Here is a 24518-nt window from a genome sequence, read left to right on the forward strand (position 1 = left end):
CCGGGAGAGAAGCCTCCACAGGCCGGGCGCACCCGGCCGGCCCCACGGCCCCGCCGCCAGAACCCGGCCCGACCCCTGGGAGGATGGAGAGAAAGGCAAGGCCCCGCACCCGAGAGCCCTGCGAGCAGAAGGCCGGCCTAGGAGCCGGCGGACACGCTCATCGTTCATATTTATAAAGTCTTTATCTTGAAGGTTAAAAGATGTGAAAGGAAAAGGAGGGGACGTGGAGGAGTGGGAAGAACATCTCCTGAGCTTCCATCCATCCCCTTTCTACCTCCTCGAGTTCTCCCTACCCCCGTGTTGGTAAAATAACCACGCAACCCGGGCTGAGGGGGCGGGGTGAGCCAGGCGGGAGTGTAAGAAAGCAGATGTCCCCGCTGGCAGCAGCCTCAGCCTCCGGGGAAAGCTGCACCGGGGGGCCCTCCTGAGGACATTCACCTCCCACTTCTCAGGCATCCCGCTCACAACTGCCTCGCCTCGGCGGGGGTGGTTTTTTCAGACTCAGCGTTTCGCGTGTGCAGCTTTTTTACCTGGGAGCTGTTCTTACCCGGCCACGCTTAGCAGATGCCAAGATGCAGCCTCTGCACGACTCAGTAATAAGAGACAGAGGGAGAGACCTGGCGGGTGCCCACTCCACCTTTCAAGCTGCAGCCGGTGCCACCTCTGCAGTGCGGGACAAGAGCCAGTTCTCCGGCTCCCTCCTCTGCGGCCCAAGAGGGCCTTTGTCCCTCGGATGTTGGTAGCACTAGAACCCAAAATAAAACAAGAATCTGTGCTCCCCCCCCTCCCCCGCCCTTACTCCAGTGTTGGAGGTAAGGAGAAGAGGGGTCAGTAATACACTTTTGAGTCACTTTCCGGGCTGTGATTTCCTTTGATTGTCAGTAGCCTACTAGATGTCAAGTGTGTAAGAGGGACTTTTCCAGAAAAAGAGAAAAAGAATCCCCTTGCACGATAGGTACAGTGGTATATTCTGGCTGGTAATGCAGGGCATTTTTTATTTTTAATTTTGTGCCTGTGTGTGGTAGGGGTGGCAGGGAGTAGAAGGGAGGCTGGGTGGGTGGAAGGTAGTGGGGGAAGGGTAGAGGCTTGGATAATTGTCTAGGCATTTCCATTCAGCTGCCCCAGTGACAATGAAAGAAAGATGTACATGCCTTGGAACCCTTCACAGTGAATACCTAATAATCACCATGTCACCTTGGTGAGGAAGATGTCAATGTGATGTGCTTGGCACCCTGAGAAGTTAAGGCACCACTCTCATTCTTCCTCAAGTTAAGGCTCTGCTGTGGCACAGGGGCCTGCTCCAATTCCCTAATCCGAAACCCTCCAGCTTTTCAAAACACACGCTCCAAGGAAGGCTTAAATTTGTTTTGAGAGTTGTAAATCAATGTTTACTTCATGAAACGGAAGTCATGCCTCAAACATTTAAAAAAATTGGGGGAGGGGTAGGAGGGAAGAGAAACCTAAGAGACAAGAATCACAGGGAAGAAAGTAAAAGGGAAGTGTCATTATAAACAAAATTCTGCAGCCTTCTGAATTTGGTATCCTCTCTTAAATGCCTTCCAGAGGCCATCAATCAGAATGCTAACAATGAATAACAAATTTCTCAACAATGTGAATATTACTAATATAAATTAATACATATGGATGTAGTCCTTACAGGCTTTTAGATTTGCTCCCATTAAATACAAATGTTTCTTTAGTAAGTTTAGTTTGAAAAATAATTTAAAAATTCAAAGTGATCTACTAGTTGTAATGAAATATCACCAGACCTGGTGTTGCCCTTGTGTCAATTACTGGAAAGAAAACATGCATTTTGTAAACGTCCCCAAAATGTGATTTATTTCCTTTATATTTTTTTTTACTCAGGAACAAAGCACACATTAATGATCACAATATAAGTAACCCTTTTAATAGTTCATTTCATCCTGTACCTACACAGTAGAAATTAAAACCATGTATATTATTTTTAAAAAATATAAAGTGTTTAAATAGTTATCCCAGTGATTTTGTCACTGAGCATCAAATGTCTTAGGTTTTGTATTTACTTAAATGTTTATGTTGTCTGCTATTCTTTACTATAGGTTTATTAAAAAAATCACTTAGAGCATAATTTAAATTTTTTAATGAAAAAGACCCTATAAACATTTGACATCACCAAATTCAACAGATCTAACTAGGAATCCAAGCAATAAACCTAGACAGTTGAAGCAAACTTCCATTATGGTCACACAAGTCCGTAAGTACACACATAACTTTGAATTATGGTAATAAGCACTGTAAACATGAATGCAATGAACTACAGTTTGATCTTTAATAAAAGACAATTACAATATAAGTTTAGAAAAAATTCAAACAGCTGTGATTTTTTAACAAATGATCCTGAAGTAAGTTTGCAATCAAAGTATTTATAGTATTACAAACTCAAAATCATCACATAGAACTCGATATGTCTTTTTCAAATGTGTCTTAAGTCTCCCCATTAAAGTGTGAATTAAGATGCCGGAGGAAATCCACCCTGGATGTAATGGAGGGTGGGAAAACTGCTTGACAGAATTCACATACTCGAGGTATATGCAGTTCTGAGCCTGTGCCACTTTGTACCGATAAGTCACCGTCTTGACTAGGAAAGGGCTTCCAAATTGGCTGCAGGGAACAAACAAACAAAAACATCTCTTGTTATTTATATTTAAAATCAACTTGCACTGAATTTCAAATTCAAATTTTTTGAATGGGTTTTGTACATATATATATATATGTGAAATTCCCTAATATGAAAGTAAATTACCTTTCCAAAGAGTTAGTGTGAGACATGCCTTTATTCTTTTCCTAAGAGGTGTTACAACAAAACTTTAGAATAACTTGAAACACATATCCAGGTATTTTATCTTCACATATTTGAAAATTTTCAAACTTTTAACACCAGCATATTTTAATATCCTTATCACAAAGGCAGTAGTTTTGGAACAACAATAATTGAGACTTTAAAAATTAAAGGTTTTACAATAAAAACCTTAAGTTATAGGGCCTTTATTAATACACAGTACACTCACTAGACATGATATATATGTACATATATTGTGATGAACAGCAATTCAAATTTCACCAGAAGCAAATACACGAATATTGTTTTGATTTTTGAAAATAAGTGTTTTTCATTCCATTGATCAGTTTTTGAAATCTCAAATATGTAAGTATTTTAACATTAATAATTAATATTAATATATATTAAACATTCAACAAAATCTAACACGGGATTCATTCTTTGATTTCATGTTTTGCTCCTGTTAGTGTATATGGATTGGCTTTCTTTATTCCTTTTTGTGGCTTAATAAAGTGAAACCTATTAATAGTTAAAGAATTACAGAACACCATAATTCAATAAAACTATCTCCATTTATAAGCAGCACATACATACCCTTAAGTAACTAAATTTATTCTTAAAAAAAAAAAAAAACTAGAAGGGTGAGGAAAAGCATTTAGTTCCACAGTAGGTGCTCAATAAATACTTGTTGAATGGAATATCTTATTTTCCTAAAGTGTTGCAAACCAAATTATTTTTAAAATTTGCTTTTTACCTTGCATAGATAAATTACCTTGACATAGCCAAATTCTGATAGTTTGAGGAAAATCACCTCAAAAAAGTCAACTTAAAGAGACCCCTGTGTGCTCCTATTCCCAAAATGTTTTTAAAGTAACAAACTTTAGTCCAACACCTAATATAGTATTAGCTTTCATTTCCTCAACCAGTCTCTTTCATTCTAGTTAACTGATGATTTGAAAAAGCACACGTATTACTAATTGAAGTATCTGGACTTCATGACATCATTATCTTCTTATACACATTTCACTGGACAGCTGTGCACAATTGGTGTAAATACACAGAGTCTGTCTAAGCACTGAGATACATTCAAATATCAGTACAGAGAGTTTATAGTAACACTGACACAATTCCTTTTGTGAGAAGTGGTAATTTTATTACATAAAATAGTAACACTTGAAATATACACTTTGAAATTTGGAGTAAAAAAATCATTTTTGGGAAAATCTTTCTTCCATGATAAAAGCAGTAATAATTTTGACTAAGCAAATATCTAGTTAACTAGATTTAAATTTTACTGTTTGCAGTTTTAAAAAAAAGTACAACTGATTAATGTGTACCACTCTAGTGGGAAATTGATAAGGATATAAATAAAAAGTTATGTTAAAGTAATTCTTATTAAGTTCTATAAAATAAAGAGAAGCAGACTTAGATGGAATTTAGCTTTTAAATTTTGTGAGCCTATCTTCTACTGCCAATTTAACTTCAAAGTCCATATTTATCCTTCTCTGTTAGAAACTATTAATTCCGATTTGATTTTTTCATATACTTCAGTTGGGGCCCCTATGACTGACTCAGCAAAAGCAGGAAAAAAAGAAAGTCACAAAGAGCAAAAATAAGCAGATATATTTTAGATTTTATAATGATAGCTGAATGTATTAAAACAGTGTTCAGTAATAATGATTGATAAAAAGTAAAAAATGATATATTTAACCATAATTTCACTGCTCTTTGTTATTTCAACTCAAGAATTTTATATTTATCATATTAGCTTCATTGATACAAATAAAATAGCAAAATATTTTTAAAAACCCATTTTAAGCAATATTCTTTCAATCTTAAAAATGTAACACGGCCTTCAAAACAAACTAATTTTGCCTTTTCTGCCAAAATATCAATTATCTAACCTTATGCCCCATGTCTTGTGACAGCTCAACACCAATTCTCCTGCATTTTTTAAGCTGAATACTTTTCCATCACATACCAGCTGTTTCCCTAGCTCTAGCACAGAAAGCAAATGCACAATGCAGGGTGCCATCTACTGAAACATGAATGCACAGACTAACTAGTAAAAGAACAAGCAAGAGATATATAATGGAGAAAAAAGTAACAGGCATTAGAACTGATGCACTTCACAGCTCCACAGGCATTCTACTTGCAATAAATGAAATTGTTTAATTTGCTTCATTTAGTAGTAACTATAAGACTATGATGTGAAATAAGGTAAAATGTAGAACATAAGTGAGTTTATAATTAAAGTTCATTGTCAGAAATGCCTCATTTTCCTCACTGCTAAAATCTACCACAGCTTGGCTATTGCGTCCTTTGCATCCTAATTTAAATGTCTATAGCCTATTAGAGTATTTATAAAACCAAGGGGTATTCATCAAGTTGTTTAAGACAAGGAGAAATCAAACAAATGTTTGCAAGTTATATAGACATTTATACCAATCTGTATTTTCATGAGTTTTTGTTTATTTTAACAATTATATAGTTTCATTTGCCTTCAGGCATTAAATTAAACAAACAAACAAACCCCAAACTAAACTAGAAGAATCATCCCATGAGTACCCAAATGAAAAAGATGGTAGGAGTGGATTGTGGGGCTTTAAGTAGTCTGTGAGCTTTAGGAACATTAAAGTATTCGATTAAAATAATACAAATGAAGACACTATTAAAAAATATATTAAGCTGCATGTTCAGTGGCAGATTAGGAACCAAAACTAAACCCTACAGATGTACGTACTGTATAACTATTAGTTGAAAGATGGATTACTTATTTTGATGAATAGGAATATGCAATACAATTATGAAAAATCATGAATCCTTATAAAGATGAATACATCTACACAAACTTCTTAATAGAAAAATACCGTTTGTTTCACAGTATGAAATTTAACAAAGAATCCTGTTACAACAATGATGCTGAGTAAAAGAGGTTTGAAAAAAGGACTAAAAAAGTGACACACACTAGATATGGAGAAGGCTTACATGTATTTTAAAATGTGCCATAAATTTTAAGGTGCTTTATAATAGAGCTTTACCATATAATTTCATGTAATGTATTATAGAGGTTGGATCTTTTATTGAGAGCTTACATTTGGCTAGTCATTAGTTTAAAAGGATGTCCGATAGCCTGAAAGAGATAGATATCTGTGCTTGTATGGCAAAGTGTGTGTTCATGCATAATATATTTGCTAATGCAAAACAGTTACCTGCTGTGGTCCTCGGATAGGTTTTCCTGGTGAATCAAGTGAAGGAAAAGGAGCATCAGACAGGTCCTGAAGAGGGAATGTTTTTACATATAATGCATTATGGTCTCCAGGCGGTAAACATGGAGCTCTATCCAGAGTTGTCCTGATACAAGTGTTTACAAGATTTGAGGATTTTGTATTGTCAGTTGTTTTAAGGTTTTGTATAGCTGAGGCTATGGGGTCAATTCCCTGAATTTCAAATAAAGTTTCTTCTGTTTTAACAAAGTTTCCTGGGTTGTCTATGATTTCCATTTTGAATTTATCCTCACACACAGCCTCAGATGTGGCAGGACCAAGGACATTGGGTCTTTCTGGAGTACTATGTAAGAAAGTAGAGTCATTGTCCACAGGTGGAAACTTGATATTGAACTTAGAAAGAGATTCAAAAGAGGTGTCTTCCTCATCTCGGCCCAGTCCTCTTGGTGTGACAGATGTGATGCAGGGTGCACCTCTATTTATATCATCTTTAGTCTGATGCTTAAACAGGGCTTCTTGTTTATCTGTTTTATCGGTACACTGTACAGGCACTGAGCACTGTGTCTCTGCAGGGAAAAGAACATGAAAGCAAAAGTCATATTCCAATCATTCTTAACAATCTGAATGTACAATTAGCTTTGGACAGATGAGTATTTTTTTTTTCTATTGGTATTTATAGCAACAGAAAACAACTGTGATTTTTTACATTTGCTACCATTTTACACAAAAATATTAGCATTCTCCAGCGGGTGAACTGGAACATAGCTTATTAGCCACGGTTTAACTGCTTTGTCTTTTCCCAGGTCTTTAAGCTTTGCATCTTGTTCACAGTTCTACTGCTTTACAGTTAAAAAAAAAAAAAAACCTTGCTTATAGTGTATACATTTAAACATTTTGTCAGGGAAAGAAGCTAAAACTGTGAGCTTGCTTATTAGAAAAATAAATTATTAAAAAGGAAAATCTTATAATATACATATATATTTTTACAGGTTAAGAATCAGTATGAATTAGGTCATTTATTTTCCCTAATATCACTGTGTGACAAAGTGTATCACCAATCAATTTAGCCACCGTCTACTGTCAGTAATCCATGTGAGGGAGTGATGTGTTGGTAGTGGTGGGGATGGGGGAAAGAAGACAGTGGAGGCAAAAGAATAAAATTTTGCAATGGATGTTCAGCAAATTACAAGTGAATATATAATTTTCCCATGGATTAAAAAAAAGGCCCCTGTAGATAACAGGCAGATAGCAGGAAGATACCAGGGACTGTGTAGCTCCATTAGCTAGACGTCATTTATCCAACAAATTCAGCTCCCTAGGGCATAGGCAAAGCTAACAAGTAAGTGAATTGAACTTCTCAAGAGTCAGAATGAGAGCCACATCTTCTACAGATATATGAATTTTGCTCTTATTCTCATTTTAGATTTATTCTAATAGGTTTGATGATGTTTCCCTAGCTCATAGCTGGTTAGAAGCAGCAAATTAAAAGGTTATGGATATGAGTTGCTGAATGCAGATATACATATCAACAAGAGCTCAAGGCAGGAGTGGAGACAAGAAAAACAAAAAAAGCAGGTAAAATAATTCAGAAAACACCACAGTCTTGTTTACATCCAACAAAGGCCGCATTTCTCAATGAAAAAAAAAAAACAAACAAAAACCCACCCAAATCAAAACAAAAAGCAAAAAACAATGATCAAAGCACTTTCCATGTTGATGATCCTGAGACATTAGAAAAAGCTCAATTACGCTCTACATGTTACTTCGTGAAGGCTGTGAGGTTGGAAGTTGGTAATGTGTGTATTTTCATTAATTGGGCAAATGGTAAGAACTAACAACAATGATCACTATAACAAGGTAATCATCAATGAAGTTGTATAATCACAAATTGAAAACTGACCAATGATGCCAGTTTAAGAACCTTGCACAGTGTCTGTCCAGCTTAGTTGCCACTTAACAAATGTCAATTCCTTTTCCTTCCTCTGGGTCTTGGCAGTCTCATGCCACATCACATTCCAAAACAGTGTTTTCTGTTTGGACATGAGTGTCGTACACTGCAACCAACTTCTTTGGTTCCCTCTATCCTACACCTTCTCCCTTTCTTTAGTACACACATCTTCTCTACTGGATTATTACAACAGACTTTGAACTGCTTCCTGCCTCTAAGTTTATCCCATATTCTTCATTTTCTACATTGCATCACCCCCTTGTTGTTTTGGTAAAGTACAAATTTGGTCTTGTTATCTTCCTGATGAAACTTTTTCATGGCTCTCCAACATTCTCAGCTGCAAGTCACCTCTCCATTCTCTCATCTTTCAACAATACCTGCCTTAGTCCTTACTCCAGCTATAACAGACTTAGGGAGAGTTCTTCATACTAGACATGCTCTCTTGTTTTTGGGTCTTTGCATGTGCTGTGCAGACTGTCTAGTGTCCCCTCCCACTACTGCTTGCCTAACTCTTATTTGTTCATCATTCCTGGACTTAAACATTGATATATCTGGATGGTTCTTCTGGCTTCCCAAAACTGGTTTAGGCATGTCTCTTGGGTACTCTGTGGATTAAACACTCAATGAGTGTCAATGAAAAGGAAAAGAAAGTAATACAGAAATGTACAATTCTACTAACAGCAATTTTCACAAATTATACCTATTTATTTAAAAGTAAAAATAAAATTTTAACAAAAGAAACATAGGGATAATATTATATATACTTTTTCCAGATGTATTATGAAAATCACATTTGAAGTAGTTCCTTTATACTTTTTTCCTTATATCTTATTTATTTATGAGAGAAAGAGAGGGAGGGAGAAGCGGAGGGAGGGAGGGAAAAAGGGAGAGAGGGAGAGAAACATGGATCTGTTGTTCCACTTATTTATGAATTCATTGGTTGTTTCTTGCATGTGCCCTGACTGGGGAAGGAACTACAATCTTGGCCTGGGGACAATGCTCTACCAGCTGAGCTACCCAGCTAGGGCTCCATTATACTTTTTTCAATGTAGTGTTTTATCCATACAAAAACCTAAAAAGGTATCTTTTTCCAAAATATCTTTTTTTTCTATCCCCTTTACTGCCATCAGCAGCATAGTATTTGATATTTTGGTTTCTGTTCGGATACAGAAAAACTTCACTGGAATCTGTAGCACAGCAATTCTAAAACATTTCAAGAATAATATTATATTTATTGTTTGTGACAGTTAATATAAAGTATAAGAATAATGTCAGGAAGCAGGTTTAGTGGGGAAGAAATTGAAGTTAAACACTCAGTGTTCTAGTTAACATATACATACCAGATTTAGATCCGTGCAATTTAAAAATGGTCAAGGTATTAAGCCATTGATAATGGGGTAAAGCCAACGAATATATCACTGTTGCAATGTTTTGATAAGATGTTGATGTTCAAAAAAGTATGTTTATGAATTCTAGGTACTACATCTCTATAGTTAGTATCTTTAAAGTAAAATAATTCTATCACTTCAGAAGTACTTAGTGTTTTTTAGTTGGCACAGATTATCAATCTCTGATGAAAATAACAAAAATTAAGATGGAAAAATTAAAGTTCTTTTTTGGAGAGGTAGGAAGAAGGGTGGGGAAGCAATAAATTGTATCTATCCATGAAGATTGTTTTGTTTTTCCAATACAACATGGTGTACCTTTTCTAAAAATAAAATGGCAGAAAAAGCAAAAAGTGAATTTACACTATAGAATGACTTCTAAATAGCCCAGATATAAAAGCTATAGAAAATGGAAAGTGATCTTTAATTAAAGGGGTGTTAGCATTGGTGCAACATCTTTCAGAGTGAAAACTCTAAATCACACCTCCTGGGAATTGACGAATATTTCAAATCACAAGGGTAAAGGAGAATTTATCGTAAGTGATCATTTTACTTTCTTACTTTCCTTTTGTTTACAGAAGTGCTTGGTAGCCAGGTTCAATCCAGGTTCAATAGCAGTATGCTGCTATTCATAAGAACTACTGATGCAAACACCAGGAAGCCAATCTGAGGTTTTAAGAAAGGGTAGAGCTTTTAAAAACCCACTGAAATATATGTGTAAGACAGATGCTCTTTTTACGTTATTTTTAATACTAAATTTGTATTTTGTGCCTCCAAAAGAACTGGCCTCATAAAATGTACAATGTTTGGTTCTCAACCAAATTACAAGAATGTATCTATAGTGTTAATTAACTTTCAGACGGTATTTAAAACAAGCCTGATGTTATAGTTTACCTCAGCTCATATACAGTTTAACTCAGCTCATATATTTAAAAACAAGCCTGATGTTATAGTTTAACTCAGCTCATATATGGTAATACAGTTTCAAGGTTGCTTACTGACATAAGAATTAATGTTTTATAAGATCCCCAAAGAACAACTGAAAACTTTGAGATATACTTTATATTTATTTTATATTTTTTCCACAGTGAAACTTTTCATTATGATGATTAGCAATAGTGTCATTCCATTTAATCTATATTTACCAAACACAATAGAGAGGGAAAAAAAGCCAGTAAATTATATAATGTAATACATTACAAAACTTTAATAGCACTTACCCATTATAACTGGTGTGAGGCCTAAGTTAAAGATAATTTGGTATTTAAACATTTAGAACTATGTCCATAATCAACAAGAAATTCCAACCAATAAAATTAATATTATCAATAAGATTAATATTATATTAAATTGAACCTTACCAGTTGTAGTGATTGGGACATTAAGTTTGCTTAAGTGGTCTTTTTGAGCTTTTGCTAGCATGCATATTCTATGAAATTCTTCTTTCAGATCCCAGAAAGTTTTCTCTATATAACTCCTAAAAATAAATCAATATTTAAAAATATAAGGCTATTTCTTCAAATATTCTTTAATCATAATTAAACTAACATAGCATGTTTGTATGTACCAAAAAATAATTATTGACAGGTTAAAGTTAAAAAAAAGTTTTCAACTCCTAGAAAATGTTCTCTAAAACAATTCTAATGTTTGGAGAGCCAGGTACAAAGTAACAAAAAATTAAGACTTCTAATACATAAATATAGGGCAGACTAGCATATCTGCTTATTCATATATCACACTTATGCTGGCTATCACATTCTCACATTAGAAATTTCAATGCTTTGACTTTTGTTCTCTGTAAGCCTGTTAAGCAAAGGAAAATTAAATATTCCTCACTCTGATTAGGTTCATATTAAGAGTCATCTGTATAAAACAGTGTGGCCATAATACAGGGTTGGACAAAGAGTCCATTTGGCTTTATCCATAAAAATAAAAGACATATTTTTCATTTTTACCAATAACTTTACTGACTTGCATATTCTGAGTATGTGGCTATCTCCCATGCAGTATAATGTTGATTGCTCTCAATGTCTTGATTTGATTGCTATCAACTTCAACTGGTCTACCCAACCATGGAGCATTGTCCAGTGTGAAATCTCCAGGATAAAACTTCGCAAACCACTTTTGACACATTTGATCAGTCACAGCACCTTCTCCATACACTACACAAATCTTTTTTTGTGTTCTCAGTTGCATTTTTCCCATTCTTGAAGTATACTAATAAAGCATAATATGCTGAAAACATTATATAGTTTCCCATTCTAATAAAGCATAATATGCTGAAAACATTATATATTTTCTTCCATTTTCAATATTAAAATGTCAACACAAAAATTCACCAATTTTGATGTTTTTTTTTAAAAATGCCTGCTGATATGACAGCTGTCATAATACAATCTAACAAAATTATTTCAAATAAAGTTAGACAACTGAGCACTACTAGACTCATCTTACAGATAAAAACCAAATGAACTTTTTGGCCAACCCAATACTTGGTCTATTGAAATACTAGCGCTTTAGAGAATTCAGTTTTTAGATTAACCTCTGGTATTAATTGTGTAACTCATTTAGGTAATTTTCACATGGAGGAGCCTTGGGTTGGTCTTGTCTAGTTCTAAGCTGCTGCTATTTTCTTCAATTGCTAAAATTTAAAAATATGTAAATAAGAATATATTTCAACATTTATCATTTTTAGAGTTGGCAGAAAAAGGATATAGACCTACCTTTCATGGAATAAAGGAATGCCAAGACTCCTTGGTAAAGTTTCTTTTCTAGGAGAAGAAACCTCTTGTCTTCTTTCCTTAAAGATACAAAATGATTACCACTATAAATTGCTTCTAAACTCAAGTGAGAATAGGTTAACAGAAAACAATGAAAAATTTATATTCTTCATTATAAAATAAGTTTAAGTAGCCTACAGATATGTATAGACACATATATGCATATATCTGTATATGGTATATGTATACACACATACACATATATGTATATGTACATATATAGACACACGATAGATTTTTTTTCCTTTAAATGAGAATAAGGGAAAAAGGAAAACAAAGGGAGAAAAATAGGATAAAGATATAAAGTATTTCTGTCTGGTACTATTTTCAATACTGATAATTCAAGAAATTTCCTCAGATCCACCTAACTAATCAAAATTGCTACTCTGATCACCAGTAGCACCTGAAATGACCAAAAAGTTTAGGGAAGAAATATGCGTGTTTGTGTACTTCTTTTCTAGTGTTGGCGTATACATTTAAATCAATATCTTTGTATTTTGTTAGAGATTCTTTGCTGAGGAATGCGGCTGTACTGGAGGAAGAAAACCAAGCAACGGCTCCTTAACATTTAACAAACATTTTAAAGATAGTACAATTATGTATTTAAGCTACTTTAACACAAGTTCTTGCCTTTCACTCCCACCCTGTGGCTTACACTGGTATTACATTTACTCTGACATCTAAAAAGTCAATACTGAAAAACATGATATAATCTACAGTATGGTTTGGATTTTTTAAAAAAAATTTAACCATACCTAGAAAACTTTGTGTACCTTATAAAGCTATAAATTGGAAAATTCAGAGATCTGAAGCCCTAATATTATACAATCATCAATTATACTTCAGCCAAAATAATTTTGGTCTTAAAAGTTCAAATTCAAGTAAGTGGACATTTATATTTAGTGACTTCTAAGATTTTATTCAATTAAGGTCATCGTATCTTTTATTAAAATGAGTGATTTTGCCTCATTGTTTCTTATCATCTGAGTACATCTCCCTTTAATCTTGTTTTCTGAAATTTTCTTAGGAGTTTCTTTCAATTTCTTAGGAGTCTCATTTCTTCTTTAAGAAAAAGACTTGATTTCTCTTTGGTTTCCTTAACATCTTCTCCAGTTTATTTCAGTTTATAGCTCTGCTGTTGCAGCTTCTTATAATATACCTTTTCCAGCTCTTCTACTATAGATTATAATACAGTATTTCCTAAATATCAGTGTTTCCTTAACATTTCCAAAATAGAGTACCACTTTACTTTTGTAATTATGTAGTCAAACTGAGGTAAAATAAAGATCATTTACTGCTGCGTATTTTTTGTCTGACCAACAATTAGGCCATGTTTTCCTCTGGATTAAAACTGCTTTGCTAAGCTTATAAAGCGGTCACATGAGCAGACATTCTCACAGTCACAGTTTGTTTTTAAAAGTGGTAGACAAAGTTTTTCTTTAGTGTTATGTGCAATTAGAACACACAATGGCTTTTAGTGTGGACTAGGAAGAACGGTGACATTTGAAAGCTAGCCAACCGTTCAGGATGCTACATGTATGAAAATAAACTTTTAAAAGATTATATTAGCCCCTGGCTGGCGTAGCTCAGTGGATTGAGCGTGGGCTGCTAACCAAAGCATCGCAGGTTCGATTCCCAGTCGGGGCACATGCCTGGGTTGCAGGCCATGGCCCCCAGCAACTGCACATTGATGTTTTTTTCTCTCTCTCTCTTTCTCCCTCCCTTCCCTCTCTGAAAATAAATAAAATCTTAAAAAAAAGATTATATTAAATCTTTATCAACAAAATCAGAAGTGATATTTGAGAACAGAAACACCTGATATTATGTTAAATCAAAATAAGTAAATTAAATGGAATTAATCTTTTAAAATTTGCTACTAGAAATTCTCAATATAAAAAAAATGATTTTACTAGGAACTAGAAAGAACCAAAAAGAGGTACTCTGTAATTTTAGCCTGAAGATGAAGACAGTTACAGAAAGTGATAAAGACTATCCCAGTTGTCAAAGTACTGATGATTTTGCCCTATACTAGGAATGACTGCTTCTAACGCTTAAGAATCTTTAAAAGATAAGGTGCTAAAGGTTGGGGAGGAGATGGAGGAAAAGGTAGGAAAAGAATCACACATCTTTGGCTTTACAAATAACTGTCAACTTCTGTGATGTTTAGATTTGATTACTGGTGTGGGTAAATTTATGTGGGAGATTCTTTGGGTTTACCGTCAGGAGGTAAAGGGAAGACTCACTCTTTGAGGTATTTCTTTGAAGTATTTAAGGTCTTCACCTTCTTTGGGGTTAGAAATACAGCTCTGCTTACTATTATTTTTATTATTATTAAAGAAAAGTATTACTGATTGTTGATATATTTCAAATAAAAATCTTAAATCCTCAGCATCCCAAGAAAAAACTTCACAAAGGAAGCTTTTAACATGTTACCTAAAAAAAAAGGACAAGTAGGATTTATCTACAATGAATATAGCATGTTAATGTTATTTTCTTTAAAAAAAAACATTTATTTAGTTTTAGACAGAGGGGAAGGGAGGGAGAAAAAGAGGGAGAGAAACATCAATGTGTGGTTGCTTCTCATGCCGCAACACAGGAATGTGCCCTCACTGGGAATTGAACCTGTGATCCCTTGGTTTGCAGGCTGGTGCTCAATCCACTGAGCCACACTAGCCAGGGCATGTTATTTTCCACTGCAGCAATTTGACATAATTTTCTGAAAATGCTCATTATTTTTTCAAAGGATTTGGGATTAGTATAGTACCCTTCCAGAAACTCAGACTTTCTTTTCAATGCTAATTTATCTTAATAAAAATTTTCAGTTTGTTGAGCATCTCAGAGTGTACATAAACATTAGAAGAGATAATTTATATTTTTCTTTCTACTCTCAAATATTATCCAGATGGACACTGCACTGCAGAAAGTTAAGTTATTGCAACTTCAAATAAGAAAGCAAGGGATCTTTGAACATTATGTTTTAGGAGATTTTAAACATTAAATCATTCAACAAATGAATTTATCTTGAGGTACTAAAACTTAAAATACTTAACATTATAAACTGTTCCAAGTACTAGTTTGGAAATGCTGAACTTGTGGAATGAATACTGAAATGAGAGTTTTACACGTCGTACTTTTCACTTACACTTCCAGTATGGCGTTGGATAATCATTCAACTAAATCATTAAGACAAACCCATTTGAAACAGTTGGAAGATACTGTGAAATGATTCCTTAAATTCCTTGTTATGTGAATTGGGAGAATTTTGTTTTAGTATATATAAATCAGTTTCTTAGTATATGTAAATCAATTTACCCATCTCAGAGATGGATATTATATAAAAATATATGTTCAAGGGCTATTTGAATAAGCAGTAATATTTAAGAAGGTTAAAAAAAAAACCCTCAAATGGCCAGTATTTCATTAGGACAAAGCCAGGTTTATTGTTTATGCAAAGGTAATGAAAACTATTGTTGGGAGTCCAGGTTTTGTTAGATATCAACATCTCAAAGATAGAAATGTGTATTTTTCCTAATGCCTGACTTTTAAAATATTTGGTAGCAAAAGTGAAAGTATTTTATTCCTTTTATAAACCAATTTGAATAACACAGAAATGATTCACAAAAGGCAAGGTATGGATTCAACCTAAGTGTCTACTGGTAGATGAGTGGATAAAGAAAATCTGATATATATACATATATAGTAGGATATTATACACATATATAAAGAATATTTTAAGGCTGAATATATCAACTTTAAAAAAGAAAAAAAACTGTCATTTGAGACAACATAGATGAGCCTAAAGGATATTATGCTATGAGAAATAAGCCAGGAACAGAAAGACAAATACTACATGATCTCACTTGTATGTGGAATTAAAAAAACTCAAGTTCATAGAAGTAGACTATAACAGAAAGGTGGTTGCCAGGGTCGTGGACTGGGGAAATGGGGATATGCTGGTCAAAGAGGACAAAGTTTCAGTTATATGGAATAAAAAAATTCTGAAGATCTAAGTATAACATGGTGACTACAGTTATTTAATACTATTATACTGCACACTTGAATTTACTGAGAGTATATCTTAAATGTTTTCATTACAGTAAAAAAGAGAGATAACTATGTGAAGTGGTGAATATATTAATAAGAGTGTGATACTGCACAATGTGTGTATATATATATATATAAATCAAAACATCATCTACAATGTAAAGGTATACAATTTTTATTTGTTAATTATACCTCCATAAAGCTGGGGGAAAAATGCAAAGAAAAATTTAAACTCAGAATCATGTTTTTTTTAATACAACTAAAGTTAGCAAAATTAAATTGAGTTCTGAAATATCTGAGGATAATCATAAACTTACAATGTAATGTCTATTCTTTCATATGGAAGGAATTGAAATTTTAAAAGCTAATATTGAATATAGGTGGTAAGTTTTCAATGATACATATTTGGACTATAGTGATGATTTTCACTTTTATTCCAGTGTTCATATCAAAGATTGCCTTTGAACTTTAGTTGAGATTTCTGCATGCAAAAAGAATATTCATTTTTACATGGTCAGGCACCAAGTGTAGTCAGTATTTGATTTTTTTTCTGGAGGAGGCTTAATAGAGTTATGTTTAAAAAAATAAAATTATGCTTTTAAAACTATGCTCTTATTTGGAACAAGGTACACTAAGAAATAAGCTGAAGTGAGATGGGATGTACTAGCAGAGGAAATATAAACTGGAATAAAGAGGAGCTTGATAAAATTTTCTGCAGAGAAAGGAAAAATGAACAGCTGAAAAAGAAATAGAAAATACGAATTCACTTATCACTCAGATTTTTGAAACTAAGAGTGAAATGATAAAGAAGAAACTGAGGTAGAATACAGGGTGGGGCAAAAGTAGGTTTACAGATGTTCATATGGAAAATAATACAATAATTAATAAATAATAATACAAGAATAAACTCTGGTACACTAACAACTGTAAACCTACTTTTACATCCTGTGGCTACTTACCAGTTTTAGATACACTGAGACAAGGATGCTGTGGTTAAAGTTAAGCACTAACTACTGCTGAACTAGTGAGAAAAGGGATGACAGCGAAAGGATTAAAGTAGAAAATAGGAACAGAAAAAATACAAAAACAAAAAAGAGTTTACATAACAATAAATATAGAAGCATAATAAAAGGAAGTTTGACAAAAGGCAAATTTATAAAATACAAGGAAACTGTATTTATAAGGTTTTATGGCTACGTAAAACCTTCATTTCTCTTACCCTCATTAACATTACTGAAAATCTAGCAAGACACAAATCCTAGGAGCCTTGCCTGATCTGCATGATGCAGTGTGCTAGGCAAACCCACTGCCAGTTTGGGAACAATTCCAGGGCAAAATGGGATCCATCCCAGAGTTCTGAAGGAAGTGGCAAGAAAATAAACAATATAAAAAATAAAATTAAATACCCCAATTACTTCCAAGTTCTTTACAAGGTTCTGTTTTAATATAAATCTCAAAAAAGCTCTACCAATTCAATGCTATAATAAAACATCCTTTAAAAAAAGTTAAAATCCTTTATCAGTATTGACACAATTAGTATAATTTCAATCCTATGAAGTTAATTTGAAGCAGAGTGAGATTAATACTTTTCCACTGTGTAAGGTTCTCCTTGTGGATGTCTTATTTTTCTCAATGGGGAGAAGTATCCAATTGCAAGAATGCCTTTTAATGCAAAATAGACAATAAATAATTTAAATGACCAATTTAAAAAAGTAAGGTTTTCCATGATCACCCTAACCTCTTTTCCAAACACTAGATTTTAAAATGAACTGACTTAGGAAAATCCTTTCCATTAACCACAAATTTTATGATATACTATTATCATGAAGAACAGAAAATATGTTCATGAAAATGGATATTTAAACGATCTGCATGTATTTTTTAACTTAATGCACATAATCTTGTGAATTAAGTACTTTATTTTGATTTTCAAGTTTACTGTAGTAAATAAGGCTTTGGAGAGCTCAAATAATTTGTCTATAGTTCCAGTAAGTGAAGTAGCTGCAATTGGAGTCTAGGCTCTTAACTTCTGGCACAGGGCTTGGCTATTAGAGAAGTGAAGTTATCTAGCATGGGAAGGTAGATATAGAATGGGAACAGGTACACGTTGCACTGATACAAAATAATTTTAAGCTTCTAAAACCTGTCATGAAACAAATATATTTCTCACTCGAGAGTGGTTCTAAGCCAAAACTGGTTAAATATTGCCTGCGGGGAAGGAGGTTTTGGTATGGCCTTTGAGTGTCTGTGTGTGTGTGTGCGTGCATGTACTCAAGAATGTCTAAGTAGAAATTTACATCCCAAAATAACCTAGATAAGTATCTCAGGTTTTGCCAAACCAGTTCATTTGTTGACAGGGATAATTTGGCAATAATTTCTTAACCAAAATTTCATTGTCTAAGTATTTCTCAAACTTACTATTATTATAAGTTAACTGACAACATGACAATGGAGTATCTTACAGTTAAATCTATCCTCTCAAAACCTTAACAACCTTCCTTGTCTTCCCTATCTCCTAATAGAAGATTGCACTTATTTATAGTAGCTGATTTAAAATCCTTGTCTGATAATTTCAATATCTGGATCATTTCGTGGTTGGTATCTGTTCCCTTGAAAATGAGTCACATTATCTTTACTCTCCATATGTTGAATAATTTGGGGCTGTACCCTGAACATTGTGAATACTATGTTGTAGAGACACTGTGTTACGATACCAGAGGGTACGGATGTTTTTGTTTCTCCAGGCAATTAAGTTGGTTAGGCTCAGACTCCAAACTGCCACTCCTTTGAAGAGCAGCAGCTCATATCTCAGTTCAGTACTTTAAGTCTGAGCTGCGGACTGGTTTCAGGATGCCCCACAAATACATGGGTTCAAGGAGTAGCCAGAGACTTGGGCCGAGTTTAAACACTGAACTTAGAGTTCTCTGCTGGCTCTCTCCTCTCTGGGGGTCCTTCCCTCACTCTATGGTGACCATGTTTTTTTCTGGGCTCATTCTGCCTCCTGGTTCTGCTAGCCACAATAATGGTAGGCTTTTTATTGGAATTTCAGTCACTAAAACTTTGGCTACCCTTAGGATAAAAGCACAGGAAACTGGGAATTGATGCTGAGCCATTACTTGCTCCACATTTTGACTCCCTATCAGAATGTGCAGAGTTCAGTTTCTGAAGTCTTCAGGTAGTTGATTTTTTGTATGTTGTCCAGAGTTATTACTCTTGATTTGTAGAGGATTGGTTTGTTTGGTACTCACTTCTTCATAACAGAAATTGGACTCCCAAACTTAGTTTTTGTTTATTCAAATCCCTCCATTCTTCTGAAATTTCATCAAAATTTTCCAGAGATGATTTAATCACCAATCCAATAGCTCTTCCCAAAGCTCTTACTTTGTTTAATGCTCATTCGATAGTAGTTCACACTACTAAGCAGCTCCTCCTTGAAACTTATTTTGTTTATTTGGTTACCAGTGGACTATTTATGTTTTCTTCTAAGTTTTTAGTATTTTCAGTGGTCCTTTCTAGAACATAAATGGTATGTTCAGACATGAACATACCATTCAGACATGAGTATACTGTTCTCCCCTCATCATATACCCTTCTTATCATTCATTCTCACATCAAGGCTATTGAGTACTCATCCCTAAAGTCTGTGTGTTCAAGCTCACCCTCTCTCTTGACAGCCATTCTCAATTCCCTTTTGATCTAACACATGCTCACTTAGAGTTCAGTAGACCACCATGCGCACAGTAGACCACCACACATTAAAACACAATATATTCATAATCACCTTTTCCTCAAATCCTGTTCAAACTTCAAATCTTCATTTCCCTTTTTTTAGCATCAAAGAATCTTAAGGAAAGATAAAACTTTAAAGATACTGAGATAAGGCCCTTCTAGAATAGTAAAATCCAAAACAAGGCTATGGGTGTGACAAAGGGCTACCAACTTTTAATTTTGCCAAGAAAGAAGTTAGTAAAAACAACAAACTATCAATATCTATCTTCTTCTTGTCAAAAAGGAATAGACATTTATCAGAAAGACAGGAGGAAGTTTTAGATTCAGGTTTATAAAAATTCTCATCAAAAGGTGAGAGGCAAGAGCTAGGGACAGGAATGGGGATTCAGAGGCTACAGCATGGGAAAGAGGAAGAGACAATGTTCCATCGGCAGTGGCAAGAAGGAAAAGAAGATTTACTGTGGCCATCTGGCCAATCCAGCAGGAATACGTTCCAGATGATACTTTAAGGGAATATGAAGAAGTCAGTGACCCCTTGTCTCATTAGTACAGGGAAACATGCTGCCCTTAATGTTAATAGTGGAGAGCAATTAGGAGTAAAAATAAGAGTGTGTAAACCCATTCAATATGGAATTACTTAGATGAAAACTGAGTTGAAATATAAAAAATCATACCACTATTCGTAAACACAATGGGAGAAAGAAAACAAAGGATATCCATCTTGAAATTATTTGGTTTTCCAAAAGGGTCTTATCAGGGAAGAAAAAAAAATCACAGGTTAATGACACACAGAATGCCTGGGATATACTTTACAATAGCTAATTTTATTAGAATTGTAGGATATATTTATATTTATATCTTAGAGCAAAATATCAAGTGTATGGAGAGATGTCCATCAACAACAACAACAAAAAACCTTTCAGGGAAAAAGTTGGCTTTCATAACAGCAAGACTACTTAAGCAAGCAACTAAGAGCATTAATATCAGGTGCAAATGAAAATTTAAATGAGACTTCCCTTCCACTTCCCTGCCAAATTCTAGCAATAGCTTAGAGGGGACTATAAATCTAATACAAATTGTTAAATAAATACTGGGAAAAGTGCTAGCTAGAGATTCTTTGGTTAAAGGAAGCTAAGTGGTTTTCTTACTGTGATTTTAGATCCTATAATACACTCTTGTGCCATTAAAATGACCACAGAGTACATAGTATGCAGCATTTCACAAGTGTAGGGTTTTGTGGAACACCTCTGGAAATGCATCAGGTCCTACAATATCTTTTAACAGAATAGAGTCAAAATTCAGAGTTGCTCTAGATTTAATGTAGTAGGTATAGCTAAGTAAACAGGATTAATTACAGGCATCATGACTTATAGAGACATAAAGTACTTATTTATCCAACGAATGTGAAAAGAACAGATGAGCAAGCAATATGACCTCCATGCATAAAGAGTTCCTGAAGAGATGCTAGAGTATTCTTGGAGCATGACAATTTTTTTTTCTGTAGGATGAAGAGCAAACAACTTAGTGAGAAAAAAAAGACAACATGATTTTTATAACAGGAAATTATAATTTTATAAAATTATACCACATTTTGAGAATAGTGGTTCTCAAAATACGGTCTAGGATCCCTCAGGAGGATCCCAGGGAATCCTAAGATCCTTTTAAGAGATCCAGTGTTGGCAAGAGAGAATCTGCATGGGCCCTGAGTGCCCCTGCATATTTTTTGCTTGCATATCAAGAATACAAGGCCTGGGACATTTCTCAGAGTTGCATTCATAGAGGGAAAACTTGCTTTACTGCTTGCTATAAAATGCTGTGATTGTCAAACTCAATGTCCCTCTCCTTTAACGTCCCAGCACCCATCCAAGTCAACCACATCACCCCCAGGTGGCACCAATGCAAATATAATGCTCTTGCAGGTTGCTGTGCTATGAATAATAAAGATGTTTTCCTTTGAACAAGGAGTCTAGTGTCTTCTTCCATCATTCATGAAGCAATAACTGTCTAACTTATTAGCTTGTAAGTAGGTAAAATCTAATCCAGACTCTGAAATCCCTGGGGTCAACTAATGTCACAATACCATTAGATGTTATTTGCCTTTTTTTTTTTTTTTTTTACTGTGTTGGCATTTACACTGATGATGCAAAAGTGATGGGTGAGTAAAACTGCTGGTGCCTCAGTATGACTAAGACCATGTTACCAAATTGTAGTCACTATATTCTTCAATGCCACATTTCCAGTTTAAAAAGAAAAGAGCCAGTTTTAACCAAGAATGTCCTTGATGAATCTGTAAAGATTTATTGAATTTATTCCCAAGTTAAGATCTAACATTCTGTGTGACAAAATGGGAAATATACATAAAGGGTCTCTGTTTCATACTAAAGTATAAGGTTGTGTTGGGGAAAAGCACCTACTGTAACATTTTGAGTTACAAGATGAACTAATCACTTTTTAAAAATGGAATGCCATTTTTACTTGATAGAATGACAGATGAGCAGGCATTTTTCTCAAAAGCAAATGAACTTCTGACTTTAAAAAAACCCAACTGACAAGGTTTGTTTTCCATGAAAAAAATTTAAGTTTTCAAGTGAAAATTAAAATTTTGGAAAACTTGTACCCATTTCAGTAAGCTTGACAGCTATCTAATACTGAAAAAACTTTTCTGATAAGATCAGTGATCCCATTACTTATGATTTTTAAATATATCATAAAATAAGTCAGAATTTGGAAGATCTGCATAGTTTAATGAACCAATGACTAAATTCATGATGCTACTCAATCATGCATATGGAGGAGATACATTCAAAATATAAGACAGGCCAATGGCTTTTAATGTAGTAGAAAAGTTCATTAATTTCAGCTTTTATACTGCAACTAACACTTAAGAAACTACTATTTATCGAGTTTTGGGGTAGTATCAGAGAACATCCATAATTTCTAAAAAGGTTACTAAAATACTCTTCCCTTTCCCAACTACATATCTGTGTGAGGCTAGATTTTCTTCATGAAATCTAACCAAAAAATGAAACAAAACCAAAAACCCCACAAAATATTATAACAGATTAATGCAGAAACATTTCATAACAATGAAAAAGAAACATCTTCAAAACAAATTTTGAGAATTCATAGGATAACAGATTATGACATGTTAGTAAGAGCAACCAGATTGTTTGGGGAGGGGCTAGTCCTAATCTACTAAGGTTGAGAGAACAGCCTTTCATGCCTTTGTCAAGAGAAATGAGGGCTGAATAAAATATACAAGCTGTTTTGTGAACTCTGGAACACAGAGAAAAAATAAAAATGGGAAATGTTAGAAAGGGGATAATTGGGGAAAATAAGAGGAGAAAAGACACACTAGAGACACTCAAATTTGCTTAAAAACCAGGGAAGAGATTTTAAAAAGGGATATACCACTTCTCATTTTCTTATTTCCTCAAAAACCCTAAAATGATGTATTGAATTGAAAAACAGGAAAGGGTTAGGATGAATTAATAATCAATCTCTGAAAACAATTTTTGCCAAATAAACTTCAATGTAAATATTAAAATACCTTGGTATTTTTTCTTCTTGTGATATATTTATTGTGACAAATTGGAACAAAACTTTGAACTTTAATGAATGAACTGATTAAAGATAATTATTTTTCTAATTGTTATTCTACCAGAGAGTCAATAAACAAAGACAAGTCTCCAAAGAGGAATAATATAGAAGTGTTATATGTATATAAAAAAAGAAGGTATATTCGTCCCAGTCTCTAGAAACAAAACAGGGACAATGGGACATCTGCTCTGACAGAGAAAGTGAAGTACTACACATGGGTGCACATGTGCGTTTTTTCCAGCTTTCTGTAAGCCTAGGCTAGGTTACCATGCACCACTGTATAGTGGGCACAATCACCGTTTCTACTGAGTAAAAGATGATGAAAAGAAAGAATCAAACATAAAACACTATAAGGCATTTTGTTTTACAAAGTTGTGTAATAAACATAAGTAGTCAAATTTATTCCAAGTTCCTCTCTTAAGAAATGTACCACATGTTCAGATGACATAATTAGATTTGCCTTTTCCACAGAAATCACTTGGTAATTACATATTTGACGAATGGTCTAATTTCTAACTTTTGTTTAAATGACAAAAAACATTATTTATCATATACCTGTATATAGCACTCTATTTTAAAACTTTTACAATGTATATAAAACCAGGTACCTGGAAAATATACAACAATTTAACAAACCAATAAACATAGTCTAAGAGACATGCAATAGAGAAAGTATCTAGAGTGTTGAGCAAAGTTATGGGGGACTAAAGTTCAGATGTAACTCACTAAATGGGAGCTGCACTTGAAATCCACTGTATATGATATGAACAGTTCAAGGATGGGGATCCCATCCAAGACCTAGACTTGTGAGGCTAGTATTTTATAAGCTACAGAGGCCAGAAAGCAGAACAGTTCCTATACTGCCTGCTGAAACTGTCATACATAACAGCTGGAGTAACATAGCACAAGTAAAAGCCTCTCACTGAAAAGCTGTCTATAATAAAAAGGTAGGGAGCACTCTACTCTGAGCCATGATTATATGGC

The 24518-nt window shown here is 34.2% G+C and overlaps 1 protein-coding gene across 10 annotated transcripts in view; it reads right to left on the bottom strand.

The window, feature by feature from the left end:
* Positions 1-1887: 1887 nt before the first annotated feature.
* Positions 1888-24518, bottom strand: part of TANK (TRAF family member associated NFKB activator) — a 90680-nt gene continuing 68049 nt past the window's right edge. For all 10 annotated transcript variants that reach the window (XM_045830548.1, XM_045830574.1, XM_045830588.1 and 7 more), the window contains 4 exons: positions 12105-12181; positions 10743-10858; positions 6034-6614; positions 1888-2643 (listed from right to left, as the gene is read on the bottom strand). In XM_045830548.1, coding sequence (XP_045686504.1) covers positions 2467-2643; positions 6034-6614; positions 10743-10858; positions 12105-12181 — 951 coding nt within the window. In that variant the 3' untranslated portion in view covers positions 1888-2466. The remainder of the gene's footprint in view (positions 2644-6033; positions 6615-10742; positions 10859-12104; positions 12182-24518) is intronic.

The sequence above is a fragment of the Phyllostomus hastatus genome, unplaced genomic scaffold (genome assembly GCF_019186645.2).
Source record: "Phyllostomus hastatus isolate PE091 unplaced genomic scaffold, TTU_PhHast_1.1 phas_contig_1, whole genome shotgun sequence".
NCBI lineage: Eukaryota > Metazoa > Chordata > Mammalia > Chiroptera > Phyllostomidae > Phyllostomus > Phyllostomus hastatus.